Raw genomic sequence first — 19,343 nt, forward strand, 5'->3', positions numbered from 1 at the left:
TGATCTCTCATACTTTCCTGAAAAAACACTTATGTCTTGCCTTTACTTTTCTTTGCTTATCAATTGGAACTGGTTTGATAGCCATTTATACCTTTGATCGTCAGTACTTATTACGTGTCTTATTCTCTTATTGTGTATAATTTGTTTTCAGAATGGGTCGAGTTTTCAAAAAGAAAGTAGGAGCTAAACGAGAAGCTGAGGAAGAGAAAAAAGAAGAGTTGGTGGTCAAAAAGAAAGCGAAGAAAGAGGAAGAACCCGAGCCGGAGCCTGAATCAGATCCGGAACAAGAGGAAGACGAGGATGAAGATCTGAGTGATGAAGAAGCCGACGATGTTGACGATGAAGACGACGAGGAGGAAGAACACCAACTCATGGATTTTGATTTTGAAGCTTACCCGCCTTCGGACGATGATAGGGATGGTATTGTCAACATGCTCACTCAAACATTCCTGAGGGCGGATATTGACTTGAAATCAATGGCCGAAGGAATTATCGCTAAAGCTCCACATGGCATTGTTCTTACGGTAATATAATCATAAAAGTGAACTGAGTAGAATATAAGAAACGCTTACAGCAAGCCTATGACAACGACGAAACGGAAGAGGACTTCATGGCTTACGGGTTGTGTACGACGGTGGCTCTTAATGAGAATAAAGACAATGTTCCGAAGTTCATCAAGGATATTTTTGTGTATCTTCTGAATCGGGCGAAAAAAGGAGCTCCAACTGAGATTTACAAGAAAATCGAAGAGATTCAGGAAGCTGGAAATGGTCAAGCTGCTCTTTTTGTCAATGAGAGACTTCTCAATTTTCCAACTCTTGTTGTTCCTCAAATTTTCGATAGCATCCGAACTGATTTGACCGGCTTCGACACGAAGTATAAAACCATTATTTATATTCAAAAGTTGCGAATCGCAGAAGGCGATGGAAGTTCAGGAGCCAACGATAAAGCAGGAAACAGCTCGAGTGGTGCACCACCAAAGAAGAAGGGAAAGATGGGAAAGGCGGAAAAGAAGCGTGCAGCTGCAGCAGCTCTTGCTAATTCTGAAATCGAGTTCGATAATCCGGAAGATCGAGTTCTTTTCGAGGTATGAATTTCTCCGATCGATCAGTTTTTAACAATTCATTTCAGCTAAAAGAAGGAAAAGAAGTTCACTTCGATTATCCAGTCCATATGGATGTGGAACCAGGAAGCAAGTTTCATACTGTCGAGAAAGACGGAAAGAAATACAATCCGTTCCGTCGACTAGTAATTATGGATGACAAACGTTTTGATGCATTTTTGAAGAAAGGATCAGAGGGAGTGATTGTTTGAGAAAATTCACTCAATTACTATCTCTTTTTCGATATTTATTGAGATTGTAATCTTCCGTCTATTCAATTCTTTTGAAAGAATATTTTGTTTCTGTTGTTGTTGTTGTTATTTAAAGTTTCCTCTATTCTTATCTTTTCAATTTTTGAAGAAAAAAATCGTTGTTTTCTTTTGCAAACATTTAGTTCCTTTCTAGTCAGTTTTCTTCTGACCTTGTATTTGACAGTCATTCTGAATCCGAGAATAGTTCAATATTTCTGTTTGATTCAGATGAGAGTAATAAAAACTTGCACCCAGGACGATTTAATGGCCGAACTTTTCGGTCCAATCCAAGAAGCTTCTCGGAAGCATTATGTCCTTGGTAAGTTGAAAAGTGAATCTTATGAAAATACTGTTATTTTTCAGACCTCGATCCTCGAACTAGATGGTGTGAACTCTCAGAACTTCGTCTCACTTCTCTTCTCATTGATTACAAACCAGTCGGAATTAATCGTGAATTTAATATGATTGCAATTGTCGATCGCATGAACAGAATATATGACGATGAGCCACGTCAATCTGAAGTATTTCTTGATGGTAAGTCAATACTCAAAAGTGACAAAGAATAGGATAAACTTTCCAGACAACCTGAAGGGTCAGTTCAACAATCAATTGACTAATCTGGCTACAGGGCAAGATGTGACTCGTGTCACTTTCCCACCGAAATACACTGTTCGGCCATCCATGGATATGACTAGAGCCAAGCTCGACACGTGGTACGGAATGGCTTGCTGTGAAGAGAACGAGTCCGTTCCAGTAGAGTTCCATGATCTTGCTGATTTCGAACTGCCGGAAGAATTGAGGATGGCCGTTAGAGAAGTACGTTTCCTAACATAAAAACAGAGTATCACCTCATATAGTTTCCAGAGAGAAGAGCAAGAGAAGAAAGAGCGCCAGAACAGCGAGCAGCCAGTGAAGAACGGAAGAGAGAAGAGACAGAAGAAGGAGAAGGATCCGATATCGAATACTCCTTCGAGCGTCAGGAAGAGGAAAGTGACGACGACACCAGATGAATGAATTCTATGAATTCTCTGTCAATTTAAACGATCTCCCTATCTTTTTCAGAATTCAAACTGTATTTTAACCGAAAATTATATTATTTCTCTCTATTTATCGATGTATATCAATTCACTGAAACGAATTAACTTATTTTTATTGGAAAATAAATTGCTAATGGATTAACAACAATGAAACCTAATCTGATCATTTTTCAAATTTCTGTAAGCCATCATTAAAGTATAGCGATAGTTTTTTTCCGGTTCTTTAGAAGAGTCAAAATGAAAAAAAATTACCCAGTTTTGTTTTTAAAATGGTTGAGACTTGAGAGTCTGCTCAAAACCTTGTTTGGACGCTCAAAATTACTGTTGGGTATCCAGAACAGTTCCGCCAAAGAGCTTCCCTATAAAAGATTCGAGTGAGCATGTTGACACTTTGGGAGTTTTCAGTCAACTTTGAGAGTGTGTCATGGTAATTCTGATTGTCCCATCAAGTAGATTTACAATGAATTATCCTGATTAAAAGTAGAGCTTCATTTTTGTAGTTGACAACTTTTTTGTACGGACACTCCCTATAGAGTTATTGTCATTTTGAAGCGACAGCTCAAAAATCGCACTATTTTTCACTAAAATTGGTCGATTTGAAAGAGAAATTATTTTAACGTAACTTGCTAGGGAGTTTTTGTACAAAAAAAGTTGTGAACTACAGAAATGAAGTTCTACTTTTGATCTGTAGGATCCAATAAAAACCCTCTATGTGTGACAATCAGAATTACTATGACATCCTCTCAAAGTTGGACAATTTCAACTGAAAACGGCCAAAGTTCGTATCTTTTTGCACAGTACTGTAACTATTTTTCTCGTTGGGCCAGTCCGGGGAATATTATCGAAGCTTGACCTGGTTTTTTCGCATATGTAATACTTTGCAGCCTTATAACAACAAATCGACCTTTCGAATAGAGGAGGGCTATGCTCAATATGAAGTCTTCTTTTACACTTTAGTGCTCTCTTTTCCCCCCGAAATGTTCTCTTCTTTCTCTCTTTGCTTCCACGTTTTCCGCTTCTCCATTCCCTCGTTCCGCGCATCGATTTTCATTAGTTTCTTCCTATTCTCCGCCTCTTTCTTCTTCTTTCATTTTCATATTTCCTTATTTAAACTTTTTGATTCTTTCTTCTTTCGGATCAAGTCTTTCCCAATTTTTCCTTTGAATCTCTCCTAATTGCCTAATCAACCGTTACTCAATTCAAATTCCTCTTCCTAGACTTTTTGCTGATGTAATAGTCTGAAAAAGAAGAATAAGAGATAAGTGACGTTTTGTCAGCACAACATATATTTTTCATCTTTTTTTCGACACACATGTTCCTATTGAGATGATGACAAAACACTATTAAACACGGGGTCAAATGATGACAATGACAAATCAGAAAATTGGAGTATAAAAGAGAGAAAAAGAAGAGATTCTGAGTCTGAGTTTACACTGACCACAAAACGTTTTATTTGCTCATTTCGGTAGAATCTTTGTTCTATTTGATGTACTTTTTGGTTTTCTGGATTTTCCTTTTTCTTTTTTCTTTTTTTCAAAGTTTTTTCTCAAAATTCCAGATAAAACCTCAACTATACAGGTTTCTAATCTTCCTGATAGCTATACGTATATCCACTGACTAAGTGGTTTTTTGTGTTGTAAAGTCTTCTTCCAAATCTCTAATTCTCTTCTTTTTCTTATCTTTCTCCCTGCCAATCATCTGTGTCGACCTTTCGGCTGATGCAACCGTTTGTCTCTTTCCGCTCAGTTGTTAAATAGAGGGGCGGAGAGAGAAAAAGAGAAGCGGACGGAGACTGAGAATATATATATATATAAATATGCGCAGGAGCACACACATTCAACACGCCATTTCAATTCTCTCTGATCTGTAGTTTTTCCCTGTCTTATCGGAGTAAAACTATAGTTGTTATCGGAAACGAGGTTAGTTATCAGAGAAAACATCAAATTTGAATTTTGCTGACAAATGTTTTGATGTTTTTGATATTGATGTTGATGGATTCACGTCATGGAAACCATTCGAATCAGAGTTCAGAATAGAACAATATGAGTTTTTAGGCCAGACTCAGATATTCTTCAACTTAATACCAGATTGTTAATACTGAAAATAGGCTTTTTCTTTTTTTAAATTCCTATAATTGGTCAGGTTTTTGGTTATTGAAGGATTACTGTAAGTACAGTAACCTTAATTTCAGGAAAAGTTCAGAAGAAACGCAACAAGTTGAATTCCCTGAAGGTTCTTAACTTCTATTTCCTTCTCCAAATAATTGAAGTTTAGTCGTTTCCCTCCATGAAAAAAACCCATAAAACTATCCATTTGGAAACATAAAATTCATTTCCAATAAAGACTTAATTGTGACTTTGGTGTCATTTACTTTCTCTCTCTCTCTCCATTTTTTTCCCAAACTGATGTCTTCTGTGCAGATCAAATTCCCCTTTCAAATCTTATCAGTTTGCAGTTAAAAAACGCGTCAGAAATATCATCATTTCTTTCTTCTTTTCTCCCTTCCTCTGATGTTTTGAACTTGAACTCTTTTTCTCTTTTTCCCTCTCTGCTCTTCCATTTCTGCAGTAGACACAACGTGTTTGATAAAAAAGAGGAGAAAGATAAGAGAGAATTGTGTCTATCCAAAAGAATTTCATCGACATGTTTCTCGTATGATACCACATGCGATCCCACGTGGTGATAGGGGGTGGCTGGAATTCTGAATTTCAGAAAATGTTGAAACATGTGAGAGAGGAAAAGATCAACATATAGATCAAGTGTGTCTCTGGTGTTCAAGTTTAACGATTACGTGATTATAGTCATACGATTTGGAGAGAGAAAGTACAGAGTATTTACACAATGAGGTTTCAGAAAACAATCAGTTGAACTTTCCTGATTTCTCTTTCGATTTTTGAGAAATGGTCCGATCGAAAATTCAGCAGTTGGTTCAGGGACTATCAACAACTAGATGTTTCCTACAATCCCTTCCGAGAAGGTATTCTCATTTTTTAATAGTCTAGTTAAAATTTCTCGCTTTAGAAGCGTGTAGCGGCACCGTTTTCCGTTTGTTTTCAATTTATTCGGTTTTAGTGAGCTTATCAAAACAAATCTTCATCTTTAGTGGCTTTTGGGGTTATCTATTCTTTTGTGAGAGCTCTGAACAGTTACTTTATGGAAGCGTTTTTCGAGAAAAGGTTTTCAACTTGCTCTACAAAAATATCGAACAGTTTGTGACAATGATACCCTAAAAGTTACACTTTCCCATTAAACAACTGAGAAATGATGAAAAAACTGAAACTGAACGACCGAATCGAAATCAGCAGAACCTGGCTAATCAGCCAGTCATCTCATCTCTCATCTTCTCATTTCCCACGCTCCTTTTTCCGGTTTCTGCAGAATTTTCTTATCTTTTTCTTTTTGTTTCTCCACATCTGTGAGAACTATCTCATGTAGAAAATCCTTGTCCCATTTCATTCCGTTTTCCATCCATTTCTAAACCATAATCTTCAGGTAAACATTGCCTAAATCCAATTTCGGCTCCGAATGTTTTATTTTCTGATTTTCCTCTATTTGTATAATCAACTAGCTATTCTTGTCCAGCAAAAAGAGAAAAGATTAGTTTCTTCTGAATGTTTTTTAACGATTTCATCGAAACCTTCTCATCTGTCCACTCCTTCTTCTCTCTTCCTACATCAAGACCCCGCCCCTTCTTTTTTCTTTTTCTCTCTTCCGTCCTCTTCTATTTTTCTTTCTTATAAATCCATTCATTATCAATTCTCGACATCAGTCTATCTTTTTATTATTGCAGTCGAAACATGTCTACTTTCCCACATTTCGGAACTGCTGCTATCCACGTTGGACAAGAACCAGAACAATGGGATATGAATCAGGTTGGTCCCCTCTTTTTCTAGGAAACTCAGCTCTCATATTTTCAAATTTTCAGGTTGTCCCACCAATCAGCATGTCCTCAACCTACAAACAAGATCAACCAGGAGAACCAAAAGGACACGATTACTCTCGTGCTGGAAATCCAACTCGTGATGTTCTTCAGAAGAATTTGGCTGCTCTAGAAGATGCCAAGCACTGCCAGGTGTTTGCCTCTGGACTCGCTGCCACCTCTGCCATCATTAATCTTTTGAAAACCGGAGATCACATTGTCTGCTCTGATGACGTTTATGGAGGAACTCAAAGATATATTCGTCGTGTTGCCGTTCCAAATCACGGATTGGAAGTCGATTCAGTTGATTTGACTGATGTTAAGAATTTGGAGAAGGCAATCAAGCCAAACACCAAGATGGTTTGGTTCGAGTCCCCATCGAATCCACTTCTGAAAGTTGTTGATATTGCCGCAGTCGTTCAAGTTGCCAAGAAGGCGAATCCAGAAATCTTCGTAGTTGTTGACAACACCTTCATGTCTCCATATTTCCAACGTCCAATTTCTCTTGGAGCTGACGTCGTTGTTCACTCGATTACAAAGTACATCAATGGACATTCTGATGTTGTAATGGGAGCTGTTATCACTGATAATGATGAATTCCAACAACATCTTTTCTTCATGCAATTAGGTTTGTTTCTTTCTCTAACTTTCAAATAATTTCTCTACTTATTTCAGCCGTCGGAGCAGTCCCATCCCCATTCGATTGTTTCCTTGTGAACCGTGGACTCAAGACTCTTCATATCAGAATGAGAGCTCATTATGAGAATGCATTGGCTGTAGCCAAGTATCTTGAAGCCAATGATCGTATCGAATCAGTCCTTTATCCAGCACTTGAATCTCATCCACAACACCAAGTTCATCAAAAACAAACGAAAGGAATGTCTGGAATGATTTCATTCTATTTGAAGGGAGAACTCCAACAGAGTCGTTCATTTTTGTCTGCTCTCAAAGTATTCACATTGGCTGAATCTCTCGGAGGATATGAATCACTTGCTGAACTTCCATCCATTATGACTCATGCTTCAGTGCCTGCTGAAACTCGTGCTGTTCTTGGAATCACTGACAATCTCATTCGTATTTCTGTCGGAATTGAGGATCTCGATGATTTGATTGCTGATTTGGATCAAGCTCTGAAAATTGCCATCCCAAAAGTCTAACTCGTTTGTACTAGTTCTCATATAATATGCATTTTTTTTTGAAAATTAAAGCCGGTACTAGTTTTAATTTGCCACCTCAACGCTCTTCAACCTTTTCTAATTCCAACTCAAATTGAGTTACTCTTGAAATTCCTCATATAATATTGAAATAAAACTTTTTCGAAGAAAATCACTGTTCAACTTTTCAGACATTTTGTACTGGCAACTAAACAAAAACAAGATACAATGATACATGATTAGAATAAAATTGACATCAAAGAAGGAATGCATTAAAAATAAAAATAAAAGTACTATTCCGATTCCTGCGACATCTGTTCCTGTCTGTCTATTTTCGCCAACTCCTCGATCATATAGTTTCGAAGTGACTTCATTTTCTCGATTGCTGCTGGCTCTTCTTTCCATTTCTCACCATGCATCTCCTGAAGTTGAATTTATTATAAGGAACTATTGCTGATTATAAGTTGTTTACCATGAAATATTCAGCAGATTCTCTCAATCTGTGACTCATAAACACTTTCACACGACGACGCTCGGAATCGTAATCTCGTTCGGTACTGAAAAATTTATTTTTATAAATATAAAACTGTCAAAAATTGCTCACTCTTCTACTTGTGCTCTTAATTCAGCTGCTAATTGCTGTGCATGCTGCAAAACTTCATCCGGAAACGTTGACAGTTCAATAAGCTCGAATCCTGAAAAATATAAAATTAATTTTGATCTACTTCGGTGGTACGGTCAAAAATGTTGATGCAAAGCGCGCGAAAAGTTTCAAATTAGACAACAAACTACCAGAAAAAAGCGACAATTCAGAATTAGTTTTCTTCAAAGGATGTCACTGGAAACTCCGACCGATACTAACTCTTCGTTCACTTCAGAAGAACTCAATGAGCAATTGTTCTATCATATAGAGGTAAATTTTGAAATTCTTTGTCTCAAAATATTATATTTTTTTCTCAGGATGAACCACTTCGTTCACCAACTCCTCCGCCTATACTCGATGCAATCGAATACGAATTCGATGATCTTCTTGCGAGCAGAATGCCTCCGCTGATGCTCACACCACCACCAGAGGATCCAACGAGACCGGAGACTTCTACGTCTTCTATTTTTTCCTTTGACGTGGAACCAGTCAGAACGGTATGAAGCTTGATTGAAACAATAACTAAATCGATATTATTTGCAGCCTCCACCAAGTGAACGTCTCCGACTTCCGACGTTTATTGTACCTGAGAATCAAGGATTCTTCGATTCAGTGAGCGCATCGGATACTAATCTCTACATTTCATTCGGCAAATGGTACGATGACTGTACACCTTTGGGCGATTCATTTGCAGTTGTTTCCGCTGAAGAGCAAGCGAAACATCCCAGAGAAACTCGATCTGAACCAGAATTGCCTTCATTGTTCAAGAAACGAGAACATGGTGTGAGTTTAGAAAGTATCTTGATTAGCAGATAATCAACAATTTTCTTTCCAGTGCGGATACTGCCGATCGATAAGTTATCCAAGATGGGAAAATCATACCAAACAGAAATGTGAGCAACTGAAAGCCTTGGCGCCGTGTAAAATTTGTGGAGCTAAAGGAGAAATGAATCACACTGAGACGTAAGTCATCATTCCAATTCAAGAAATTACATCAGAAAAATGTTACTCTTTCAGATACTGTCCAGCAAAACCTTCCGTCCTTCTCCCACTTACTCAGAGATATCTCGAGTCTTCTGAAGCTGGTCGTTATCAACGTAACCGTGAACACTTCCATAAGTATTCTTCGTGGATACGTCGTATCTACTCATCCAGTGACTAACCCATTTGAAGCCAACCAATTCTCATACATCGGGTTCAACCCGTCTATCTTATCTACTACAGAGATCTTTATTGAATCGCTCGCTCATAGACATCTATTGATTCCAATTTGCACCAACATTCATCACTTTTTACAGCGAATTACGGTATTTCTCATTCATTTTCACCCCACTAATAAATTATTCATACCGTATAATGGCCCTCTGTATTGTCCTCGTAGCAACTTGTGCTTCTTGAACGAATTCTCATCGGTTTGTGGGAGGAAGTGATAGCTGGAAACTTGGCTCATTATTACTCGAGACTCTGTAATATCATACTTGTCGATAGCATTCGAGTAGTTGGCGAGTGCGGCAATATCGAGAAAATGAGTTGCCAAGAATGTATAGCTCTGAAGAGAAAATATATTAACAGTTCTATACAAGTAATTCGAAACCTGCAATTCCAACACTTTCTCGCAAATAGCATATGTGATAGCAATGCCTTCTTCTGTAGATGTGCTACGTGCCAACTCGTCGAGAACTACAAGTGACCTCTTGTCTGCGTATTGCACAATTGCGGCAGCATCTGACATTTCCGAAGCGAATGCTGACTTGTTTCGCATCAACTCATCATTATGACCCATTCTTGAGAAAATTCGAGTGAAAACTGAAATGATCAAAAATGTTTGGGAACTTCTAGCTTCATTTACTTGGCAGTGAAGCATAATTAGCTGGGATGAAACATCCGATTTGAGCGATGATTGAGATCTGAGCCACTTGTTTCAAATAAGTCGATTTACCAGCCATATTCGGTCCAGTGATGATTCCAAAGCGACGATCTCTTGTCAAACACTGAAAAGAAGATTGTTTAAGAATTTGAAAATATTCTTATGCTTTGCCAATACCGTATCATTCGTGATAGTTTTCTCTGAATCAGCCCAGTCAAGAATCGGATGACGACCCTGACTGACTGAAAAGGATGGACCAAACGATGGTCGACAAGTTTCTCTTAAATCAGAATACGTTGCAAGACCACAAAGAAAATCAATCGTTGAAAGAGCATCCATGGCATAATACAGAACAGGAATCATTGGTTGCATTTCTTCAATCATAGCACATACAATAACATCACTTGCCAAGAACATTTCCGATACTGCCTGATCTAATCGATCTAGAAGAAGTGAAACCATGAATAATGGAATATCAAAATACTTCAACCTACCATTATAAGCGATTACCTCTCTCGAATTGAATGTTACCGTCGTTCTGTTTCTGAATACTTCCAGAAAATGCTGAAAATAACAATGATTCGCAAAATCATCATTCAGTAAAAGCTCACACGAGGAATTGTAACGGTCTCTGCTTGACGAGTGACAAATGTGTAGTGGAATCCACGAGCCTGTGAAAACGAAAGCCGAACTGATGCATTATTATGGAAGTGTTGGGCAATTTCGCGAGCGCCTAGGAACACAATGTTATACGTTTCTATTGCATCCTTTACAACTAACCGACTTCTTCAACACCTGCAATTAGCTCTTCATAAGTCTGTCTGGCTAGATCCAACTGAACAGCAACATGATTTCTAATCGCATAACACTTTGTATTTTGGAGATGAAGTGAATTCTTACGACCATCGAGAAGAGTATCATCCACTTTTTTAATGAGAATTTCCATAATTTGATCGAAACGAGGGTCTTTGAGAAACTGAAAATTTTTGAAATTATTATTTACAAGCAAGTTCAAAAGGTGCTAACTTCAGTTTTCTCATTCAAAAGATTCGATTTGACTCGTGCGGAATCAAGTAATTCTCGGATGACTTGAATAACTTTTAGAGTTTGAATCAACTTAATAATCTGATTGATTTTTGCTTCAGAATCCCGAACTGTCCAAGAAGTTGACGTTTGAATGCACATTGCAATAACTCTGTCTAATTCTTGAGATCTTAACAACGTTCTTTTCAATTTATCCTTCAACTGTGGCTTGGCAATCAGTTCCTCGATAGCTTCTTGCCGAGATTCGATGACATTGACGTCTGTGGAAGGTTGCAGGACATTAGAGCGTAATAGGCGGTAGCCGTTTGTCTTAATTATCAAAGTTTTCACTATCAGCTCACGAGATTAACTCACCGTCACAGTGTGATTCAGAACTGACATTAGTGTCCGTTTCTGCTTCATCTGACACTTCCTCGCTTTCTGCAAACAAACGTTTACTTCCGAAACTTTTCTGGCTCACTCACACTTGCATCATCTGTATCAATGATTTCCAAACTTTCCCAAGACACGAAATCTAAAATGATTTTGTATTTTAAACACGAAAATATTTAGTTTTTAAAAATACCAATCATGCAAGTGTCATCTACTCCAATTTCTTTGATTCGAAGTGACTTCACACGGAAAAATACACATCTCGTTTCGTGAATGTATTTGAGTAAAACGGCGAGAGCCCCTAAAGCAAGAGAACGACGAAGACATCCTTCGGAGACAGTTGAAACTTCGGCATTCATTAAGGAATTGAGTTGTCTTTCTCCTCGTTCTGATTTGAAATATCTGAAAAGAACAGCTTTACAATAGGGGATTATTCCTGTGTTACTTCGAACTAATCGATTGAAGAGACGCATCTGGAAATGCAGTCATAAGAGCCTCTCCGAGAAGTTTCGTGGATCCTCTTTCTTCGTTTCCATTTTGAATTACAATCTAAACAGAAAAAAAATCAGTTACAAGAAAGAAAGCTGAATGACATCACATCATATGCTTCGTGTACATTAATCATAGTTTTCAGAGTTGTGTACTCTCTTGAATCTACGAATTCGCATAGATTGATTTCTGGATGTCGCACGTCGTGCATTGCAATTCCAATCTGTCCTTCATTACTTCCCCGTCCTTCCATGATCACTGAAATTCATAAGTAACACACAACGTTCATGACAACTAAAACAACCAATGACGACATCAGAACTATTATTTCTCGTAGTTGTGTTGTTGCCGGTTGTATCAAGAAGACTTTGGCCATTGAGACGAATCAGGGAGTTCGAAAATTTCTCTTCTGACCTGGATTCTGAAATGTACTGTCGCTGACGTCTCTGCAGGCTTTTATTACTATACATTCTGGAATAAACTCAGCTGAAAATGATCTGTTTCATCTACAAAATATCGTTGCCTTGATGTATCACTGCTCATGTTTCTTCTAGAACAAGTAAGTTATAACAAGGTTTATCTGAATGAACTTGAGTAACAAAACCGAAAGGGAAGCAAAAGCAATAGACGTATCGCTGAAGGGGCGACAATTGTGACATAAATAATAACCAAAAATGACAGAAAACCATATTAGAACAATGACCAATTGTAAGAAAACAATTAAGCAGATGTAGATGGAGCGTCTCCTTCTGGTTTCTTTTCCGTTCCATCTTCCGGTCTCATTGCTGGGAACAATAAAACCTCCTTGATATTGTTGTTGTCGGTGAGAATCATTGATAGGCGGTCGATACCCATTCCCCATCCTCCGGTTGGTGGAAGACCGTATTCCAAGGCATTGCAGAATGTCTCATCGATCATCTGAGCCTCGTCGTCTCCAGCATCCTTGTCCTTGGCTTGTTGTTCGAAACGCTGTCTTTGGGTGATTGGATCATTCAACTCGGTGTAAGCGTTAGCGATTTCACGAGTTACAGCGAACAATTCAAACCGCTCAGTGAGTCCTGGAATCGAACGGTGCCATTTCGCGAGAGGTGACATGATTTGAGGATGTCCGATAAGGAAAGTTGGAGAAATGAAGGTACTCTCGAGATACTCTCCAACGAGTTTATCGAGAAGACGAGCAGTGGTACGTGGAGCCGAACAATCGACCTCGTTGTCGCGGCAGAGCTTATCGAACACTTGGCGAGCTTCTGAAATAAAATAGTTAGTGTTATCAAACATTAATTACTCGCACCTTCGGTGTCCAAAGTCGATGGATCAGGAAGTTTCACTCCAAGCTTCTCAGCAAGTCCATCATACATATGGACTCTCTTGAATGGAGGAGTGAAGTCTACTTCGTAGACTGGCTCGGTGTTGGGGCCGTTTGGATGGTATTCAATCTTATAAGTTCCCTTGATAGCCAAAACCATACTGCTCAGAAGATCTTCGGTGAGTTGAATGACATCCTCGTAATCAGCGTACGCCATGTAGAATTCGCATGTGGTAAATTCAGGATTGTGGGTCAAGTCGATTCCCTCGTTACGGAACAAACGTCCGACCTCATAAACACGATCGATTCCACCGACCACAAGCATTTTGTGGTACAATTCTGGAGCGACACGCAAGAAGAGGTTCATGTCCAAGTCATTGTGATGGGTAATGAAAGGCTTAGCTGTGGCACCTCCAGCAATTTGGTTCATAATTGGAGTTTCAACTTCAAGGAAACCAAGATTATCAAGATAGCGGCGGAGGAAAGTGATGATCTTGCTGCGAATCACAAAGTTGTCCTTGATGCGAGGATTCAAGATGAGATCCAAATAACGCTTGCGGAATCTAAAAAAATAGTTTCGTGACAGTTTAGTTCTCGCAGTCTTACCTCAATTCCTTATCTTTGAGTCCAAAGTGAGAATGTGGAAGCATATGGAGACATGGAGTGAGTTGCAAAACCTCTTTAGGGATCAAAGACAGTTCTCCGGCCTTGGTTCTTGTAGCCTGTCCAGTGAATCCAACGATATCACCTCGTTTGATACGGTCATGCAATGTCACGAAATCGACATCTCCAGTATGGAACTTTGCGTTTGCCATAATTTGAATTCGCGTTCCCTCTCCGTGAATATCGTAGAAGACGAGTTTTGATCCCGATTCACGTTTGGAATGAATTCTTCCAGCAACCGAAACAATTTCCTCGGCGACTTGTTCATTTTCGAGCGGAGAATACTTGGCAATAAAGTCGGTTAGAGAGATCGTCACGTTAAACTTGTGTGGGAATGGATTCTCTCCCGCAGCTCTTCTGGCTTCAATCATCCGGACTCGCATGTTGAAGTACTCCTGTGGGTCCGATGGATCAGCTTCACGAGGAACTTTTGGAGCATCCGCTACCGCAACATTCAGTTTTGCAGCCTCTTTCTCAAGACGTTCCTGATCCTTCTTGGCTTGCTTGGCGAGCCTCTTCTGCTCACTGAAAAATACTTAATTATTACAAGGACTAATTTCATAGAATCTGAGACCACGTCGACTAACCGAGTGTTATGGCTCAGAAAAGCGGTCGTGCCAAGTAAAGATGGCGACTTTTGTCGCAATAACGAAAGAGCCGATCGGCCGAACAGTGATTGAACCGTTATCATCTTTTTTCCACTTACTTCTTACTCAATTTGGCCTCTGGCTCGCTCATTGCTGGGTAGCAGTGTTTGAAGGTGGCTGAAAATATGAATAATAATAAATATCTGAAGCAAATGGAGGAAAACGTTATGGAGAAGTTTAAGCGCTAATGATGAATCGTAAAATGTCCTAAATTTACGAATAGCAGTCGGATTAAAAGGTTAGCCGAGAGATATTATGAACAAAATTGTAGCCTAACTTTTCTTAAACAATTTAATTGAACAAAATTCAGCAAAATTGCACAAAAAAAAGTAAAAATGAGCTAAATTCAGAGAAATTTGCTCGCGGCTTCCTAAATTTTTTTTGTAAAATGTTCGGAATTGTCACTGGGGCGCGTTTGCGCTTCATAGTGTTGGCGCCGTTGTGAGAATTTTCGTGGCTTGTCAGGTGAGGAAGTGGTCGTAAAAAACCGAGAGGGGGTCTCCTAAAGTCGAATTCGTCCAATCGGATGGTAATTTGCCGTACTCATTTGTTTTTGAATGCACCAGGATGTGGCCTTTAAAAGGACTGTTCAAATCTGATGAAAAGTGTTGCAATTCTTGAGCGCTCTTGAGCGCTTGAGCGCTGTGCAAGCATTTCGCAACATAGCTTACCAGGAGAGCTCCGTTTGAGTTAAATGCAATTTGACTATAAGAGAAGATAGTAAGGGACCTGAAAACTCAAGCGTGTCGTTTCGCAGTTTTGGGAAAAAATAAAATTGAAAAAATTTAAATAGAAAGTGAAAAGAAAAGTTTCAAACATACTTCATTAAAATACATCAACCCAGGTTCTTGAAGTTGTTTTTGCGATAATAAAACAATCAAGCTCCGATATGCAACACTTCTTTATTGTTTCAATATTATATTGTTCCAAACATGTTCAAATGACAGCTCATCGACAGAAACTAAAAACTCCTTCAGTAAAATGATGTGCGCTATGAGATGAAACTGGACATACACAACTCCACTTCAAGATCGTCTAGTTATTCGATCTTAGATGTGTGATCATTGAACTTCCTCTTCGTCATCATATCACTGTTAAGAACAGGTGGCTTTCTTCTGCACGTGGAAACACTTCGAAAGTTTTTTCTCAACACTTTGAACGAAATTTTTCAAATGTACCCTAAAATTGTACTCTTCACAATTTTTTGAACTTCAGAATTATTTTATGATGAAACCATTGTTATCAAGGTTAGCTAAATAACTGTTTTGTGTGTCTCCATTCCCTTCTTTTTTATCTCCGTAAGAAACACGTGCAAATACGCTCTGCTGCTTTGCACTGTCAAGTTTTTCTTCCAAGCAAGCTGCTTTTTTCAGCTTCCGTACATTTATGCTTCTGAATCTTCTTTTCTTATCTTATTCTTCTATTTACCTCTCTGCCTCAAAAGATTAATCTTTTGCACTTTTTCAGGATGCTCTCATCGGCTGGACACGCTCTTCGTCGTGGATTCACCACTTCCGCAGCTCTTTCCAACAAAGACGCCTTCATTGTTGGAGCCGCCCGTACTCCAATCGGATCGTTCCGCTCATCGCTTGCATCAGTTACTGCACCAGAACTTGCATCCGTCGCGATCAAAGCAGCATTAGAACGTGGAGCAGTAAAACCAAGTTCCATCCAAGAGGTAAAAAAGTTTGTTATGTTTTAAATAGAATTGTAATAATAGCTGAATTTAGACATGAGAGCCAAATTAATGAGAGAGAAATCTCTTTAGAATTTTATTGAAAATACTGCGTTTAGGTGTTTCTCGGACAAGTTTGTCAAGCAAATGTTGGGCAAGCACCAGCTCGTCAAGCCGCTCTAGGAGCTGGACTCGATCTTTCTGTGGCCGTTACTACTGTCAACAAAGTATGTTCTTCTGGATTGAAGGCTATCATTCTGGCCGCTCAGCAAATCCAAACAGGACATCAAGATTTGGCTATCGGAGGAGGAATGGAAAGCATGTCTCAAGTTCCATTTTACGTTCCACGAGGAGAAGTTCCATATGGTGGATTCCAAGTTATTGTAGGTTTCTTCTTTAAAAATATTTTTTTAAGTTCAAATTCTTAATAGGACGGAATCGTAAAAGATGGACTCACTGATGCATACGACAAAATCCATATGGGTAACTGCGGAGAGAAAACATCGAAAGAAATGGGAATCACTCGAAAAGACCAAGACGAGTATGCCATTAACAGCTACAAAAAGTCTGCTCAAGCATGGGAGGTTTGTCAGCTGATTGTTCTTTGTGTTTAACGATAAGGTGTTGTTTAGAACGGAAACATCGGCCCAGAAGTGGTGCCAGTAAATGTGAAATCAAAGAAGGGAGTTACAATTGTTGACAGAGACGAAGAGTTCACGAAAGTAAACTTTGACAAGTTCACTTCTCTCCGCACTGTTTTCCAGAAAGGTTTATCGCTATTCCGTACAAAAGGTTCATCGTGACTTCTTCCAGATGGAACAATTACTGCTGCGAATGCTTCAACGTTGAATGATGGAGCTGCTGCTGTTATTGTCGCTTCTCAGGAAGCTGTCTCCGCTCAGAACCTGAAACCTCTGGCGCGTATTCTCTCCTATGGAGATGCTGCAACGCATCCACTCGATTTCGCAGTAGCTCCAACAATGATGTTCCCGAAAATCCTCGAGAGAGCTGGAGTAAAGCAGTCAGATGTTGCTCAATGGGAAGTAAACGAAGCCTTCTCATGTGTGCCTCTTGCATTCATCAAGAAGCTTGGAATTGATGCATCCCTGGTGAACCCACACGGAGGAGCTGTTTCAATTGGTCACCCCATCGGGTATGTTGCCATATCAATTGGCCGTTCTTTCCGCATTCTTATCAGTGAATTGTTATCGATTCTTTCTGTTTCAGTATGTCCGGAGCCCGCCTCATCACTCATCTTGTTCACACTCTTAAGAGCGGCCAAATTGGAGTGGCTGCCATTTGCAACGGAGGAGGAGGCTCCAGCGGAATGGTTATTCAGAAATTGTAGACGATTAATTGTATCTCTTGTTTTAAATTTTGCTAGTGTTCTCATTATTAGTTGTAATTATTGTTCCTTTGTTCATATCACGATTCCGGTAAATAGTTCCATTTTTTTCTGTTTCCATTCGTACACACTTGGCTTGAAACCTATTATATTTTTTAAACGTTCTATCACTTGAACTGAAACTGATCTTACAATACATTTTAACAGATAGACTCAAATAACATGTCCGACAAGAAGGTCTTCATCCTGAGCGGTGCTCGTACCCCGATTGCATCTTTCCGAGGATCATATGCTAATTTCGGTGCAGTAGAGCTTGGAGCCGTTGCTGCAAAATCTGCTATCGAGAGATCTGGTCTGAATCCTTTTCAAACATGTTATATTTCACTCTGTGAGTTTCAGGTGTTGCTCCTGAGAAAATTGAGGAAGTAATCGGAGGATGTGTTCTTCAAGCCGGTCTCGGTCAGAACGTTACTCGACAAATCGCTCTTTCTGCTGGCCTCCCCGTCACAACTCAAGCTGTCACTGTCAACAAAGTATGCTCTTCCTCAATGAAAGCATTAGTAACTGCAGCTGTAGAGATCAAAGCGGGATATTATGACGCGATTCTAGTAGTTGGAACCGAAAACATGAGCCAAGTTCCATTCTATTTGCCTCGTGGAGAGATTCCATTCGGAGGTATCACCACCACCGATGGAATTGCTAAGGATGGTCTAGAAGATATCAAAGAAAAAGGTCCAATGGGATTGTGTGCGGAGAAAACAGTTAAGGATTACGGAATAACAAGAGAAGAACAAGATGCTTATGCAATTGAAAGCTACAAAAAGGCATCAAATGCTTGGAGTACTGGAAAGTTTTCAGAAGAAGTTGTTCCAGTGGTTATTAAGACTGCCCGATCAGAAGTTGTTGTTTCAGAAGATGAGGAATACAAGAAGCTTATTGAATCAAAAGTAAGTAAAACATTTCCCACAGAATAGTAAAAGAAAATCTGATTAACAGGTATCCTCTCTGAGACCAGTTTTCATCCGTGATGGATCAGGAACCATCACAGCTGCCAACGCATCTTCTCTGAACGATGGAGCTGTTGCTGCTGTTGTCGTCGGAGAGGCTTCACTTCCATCTGGAGCTAAACCATTGGCCGAACTCGTTGCTTTTGCCGAGGCTGGTAGAGCTCCAATCGATTTCACCGTTGCTCCAGTCGATGCTGTCCGCAGTCTTCTCAAAAAAAGTGGTCTCCAAGTTTCTGATATCTCACTGTGGGAACTGAATGAGGCCTTCGCAGTCACTGTACTCGCGTTCATCAAGGAGTTGAACATTGATCCATCGATTGTGAATGTCAAGGGTGGCGCTGTGGCAATTGGACATCCATTGGGGTGAGTAGAACTTGTTCTACCGAACAACTATTTAAATTCAACAATAATATAACAAAATTGTTCCAGAATGTCGGGACTTCGGATTGTCAACTCTCTTGCCTATTCCTTGGCTCCAGGACAACTGGGTGTAGCTGCCATTTGCAACGGAGGAGGAGAAGCAACAGCCGTGCTAATCAAAAAATTGTGAAATAGATTTACTTCCAGAATATAATGTCCGGTTAACTACTATCATTCCTGGATTCACTTTATATGAACCTAAATTTTAACTGTATTTGCCTTATTGCTGAATTTTTATTCTTGTTCTATAATTTTTTATTCAGAAAGAAATAAACGAATTCCTCACGCCAACGACTTCTCTCGTTTCTATAGAAACCCACCTGCTCTCCCTCTTTCGTCCGGCTTCTCACAATTTCCCTTTTCCACCTTTTAGTCTCCTTCTTTTTCAATTTCTTATTCCCG

The 19,343-nt window shown here is 39.4% G+C and overlaps 8 protein-coding genes across 8 annotated transcripts; 4 read left to right on the top strand and 4 right to left on the bottom strand.

The window, feature by feature from the left end:
- Positions 1-152: 152 nt before the first annotated feature.
- GCK72_006410 (uncharacterized protein) lies at positions 153-2,367 on the top strand (the record flags this gene model as incomplete). The annotated part of the gene is made up of 7 exons (XM_003113358.2): positions 153-524; positions 575-1,087; positions 1,132-1,248; positions 1,582-1,672; positions 1,717-1,887; positions 1,934-2,169; positions 2,218-2,367. The coding sequence occupies 7 exons, from the start codon at positions 153-155 to the stop codon at positions 2,365-2,367; spliced, it is 1,650 nt and encodes a 549-aa protein (XP_003113406.2).
- A 3,820-nt stretch (positions 2,368-6,187) lies between these two features.
- On the top strand, positions 6,188-7,466 carry GCK72_006411 (uncharacterized protein; the record flags this gene model as incomplete). Its single annotated transcript, XM_003113575.2, has 3 exons — positions 6,188-6,262; positions 6,316-6,937; positions 6,985-7,466. The coding sequence occupies 3 exons, from the start codon at positions 6,188-6,190 to the stop codon at positions 7,464-7,466; spliced, it is 1,179 nt and encodes a 392-aa protein (XP_003113623.2).
- Positions 7,467-7,756: 290 nt separating this feature from the next.
- GCK72_006412 (uncharacterized protein) lies at positions 7,757-9,223 on the bottom strand (the record flags this gene model as incomplete). Its single annotated transcript, XM_053725613.1, has 5 exons — positions 7,757-7,885; positions 7,936-8,020; positions 8,068-8,158; positions 8,443-8,673; positions 9,163-9,223. The coding sequence occupies 5 exons, from the start codon at positions 9,221-9,223 to the stop codon at positions 7,757-7,759; spliced, it is 597 nt and encodes a 198-aa protein (XP_053589807.1).
- GCK72_006413 (uncharacterized protein) lies at positions 8,296-9,268 on the top strand (the record flags this gene model as incomplete). Its single annotated transcript, XM_053725614.1, has 5 exons — positions 8,296-8,376; positions 8,424-8,603; positions 8,650-8,889; positions 8,942-9,069; positions 9,124-9,268. The coding sequence occupies 5 exons, from the start codon at positions 8,296-8,298 to the stop codon at positions 9,266-9,268; spliced, it is 774 nt and encodes a 257-aa protein (XP_053589808.1).
- A 162-nt stretch (positions 9,269-9,430) lies between these two features.
- On the bottom strand, positions 9,431-12,348 carry GCK72_006414 (uncharacterized protein; the record flags this gene model as incomplete). The annotated part of the gene is made up of 14 exons (XM_053725615.1): positions 9,431-9,655; positions 9,701-9,912; positions 9,956-10,097; positions 10,151-10,416; positions 10,468-10,537; positions 10,585-10,706; positions 10,754-10,949; positions 11,000-11,326; positions 11,372-11,437; positions 11,482-11,531; positions 11,583-11,791; positions 11,835-11,938; positions 12,006-12,136; positions 12,183-12,348. The coding sequence occupies 14 exons, from the start codon at positions 12,346-12,348 to the stop codon at positions 9,431-9,433; spliced, it is 2,286 nt and encodes a 761-aa protein (XP_053589809.1).
- Positions 12,349-12,598: 250 nt separating this feature from the next.
- On the bottom strand, positions 12,599-14,585 carry GCK72_006415 (uncharacterized protein; the record flags this gene model as incomplete). The annotated part of the gene is made up of 4 exons (XM_053725616.1): positions 12,599-13,125; positions 13,170-13,747; positions 13,791-14,372; positions 14,554-14,585. 4 exons carry the CDS (start codon positions 14,583-14,585, stop codon positions 12,599-12,601), a joined length of 1,719 nt encoding a protein of 572 aa, XP_053589810.1.
- Positions 14,586-15,931: 1,346 nt separating this feature from the next.
- Positions 15,932-16,165, bottom strand: GCK72_006416 (uncharacterized protein; the record flags this gene model as incomplete). Its single annotated transcript, XM_053725617.1, has 1 exon — positions 15,932-16,165. The coding sequence occupies one exon, from the start codon at positions 16,163-16,165 to the stop codon at positions 15,932-15,934; it is 234 nt and encodes a 77-aa protein (XP_053589811.1).
- Positions 15,963-19,071, top strand: GCK72_006417 (uncharacterized protein; the record flags this gene model as incomplete). Its single annotated transcript, XM_003113733.2, has 10 exons — positions 15,963-16,172; positions 16,289-16,552; positions 16,601-16,753; positions 16,802-16,937; positions 16,983-17,322; positions 17,397-17,499; positions 17,722-17,866; positions 17,914-18,461; positions 18,511-18,884; positions 18,951-19,071. The coding sequence occupies 10 exons, from the start codon at positions 15,963-15,965 to the stop codon at positions 19,069-19,071; spliced, it is 2,394 nt and encodes a 797-aa protein (XP_003113781.2).
- Positions 19,072-19,343: the final 272 nt, after the last annotated feature.

This window comes from Caenorhabditis remanei, chromosome II, assembly GCF_010183535.1.
Source record: "Caenorhabditis remanei strain PX506 chromosome II, whole genome shotgun sequence".
Lineage (NCBI taxonomy): Eukaryota > Metazoa > Nematoda > Chromadorea > Rhabditida > Rhabditidae > Caenorhabditis > Caenorhabditis remanei.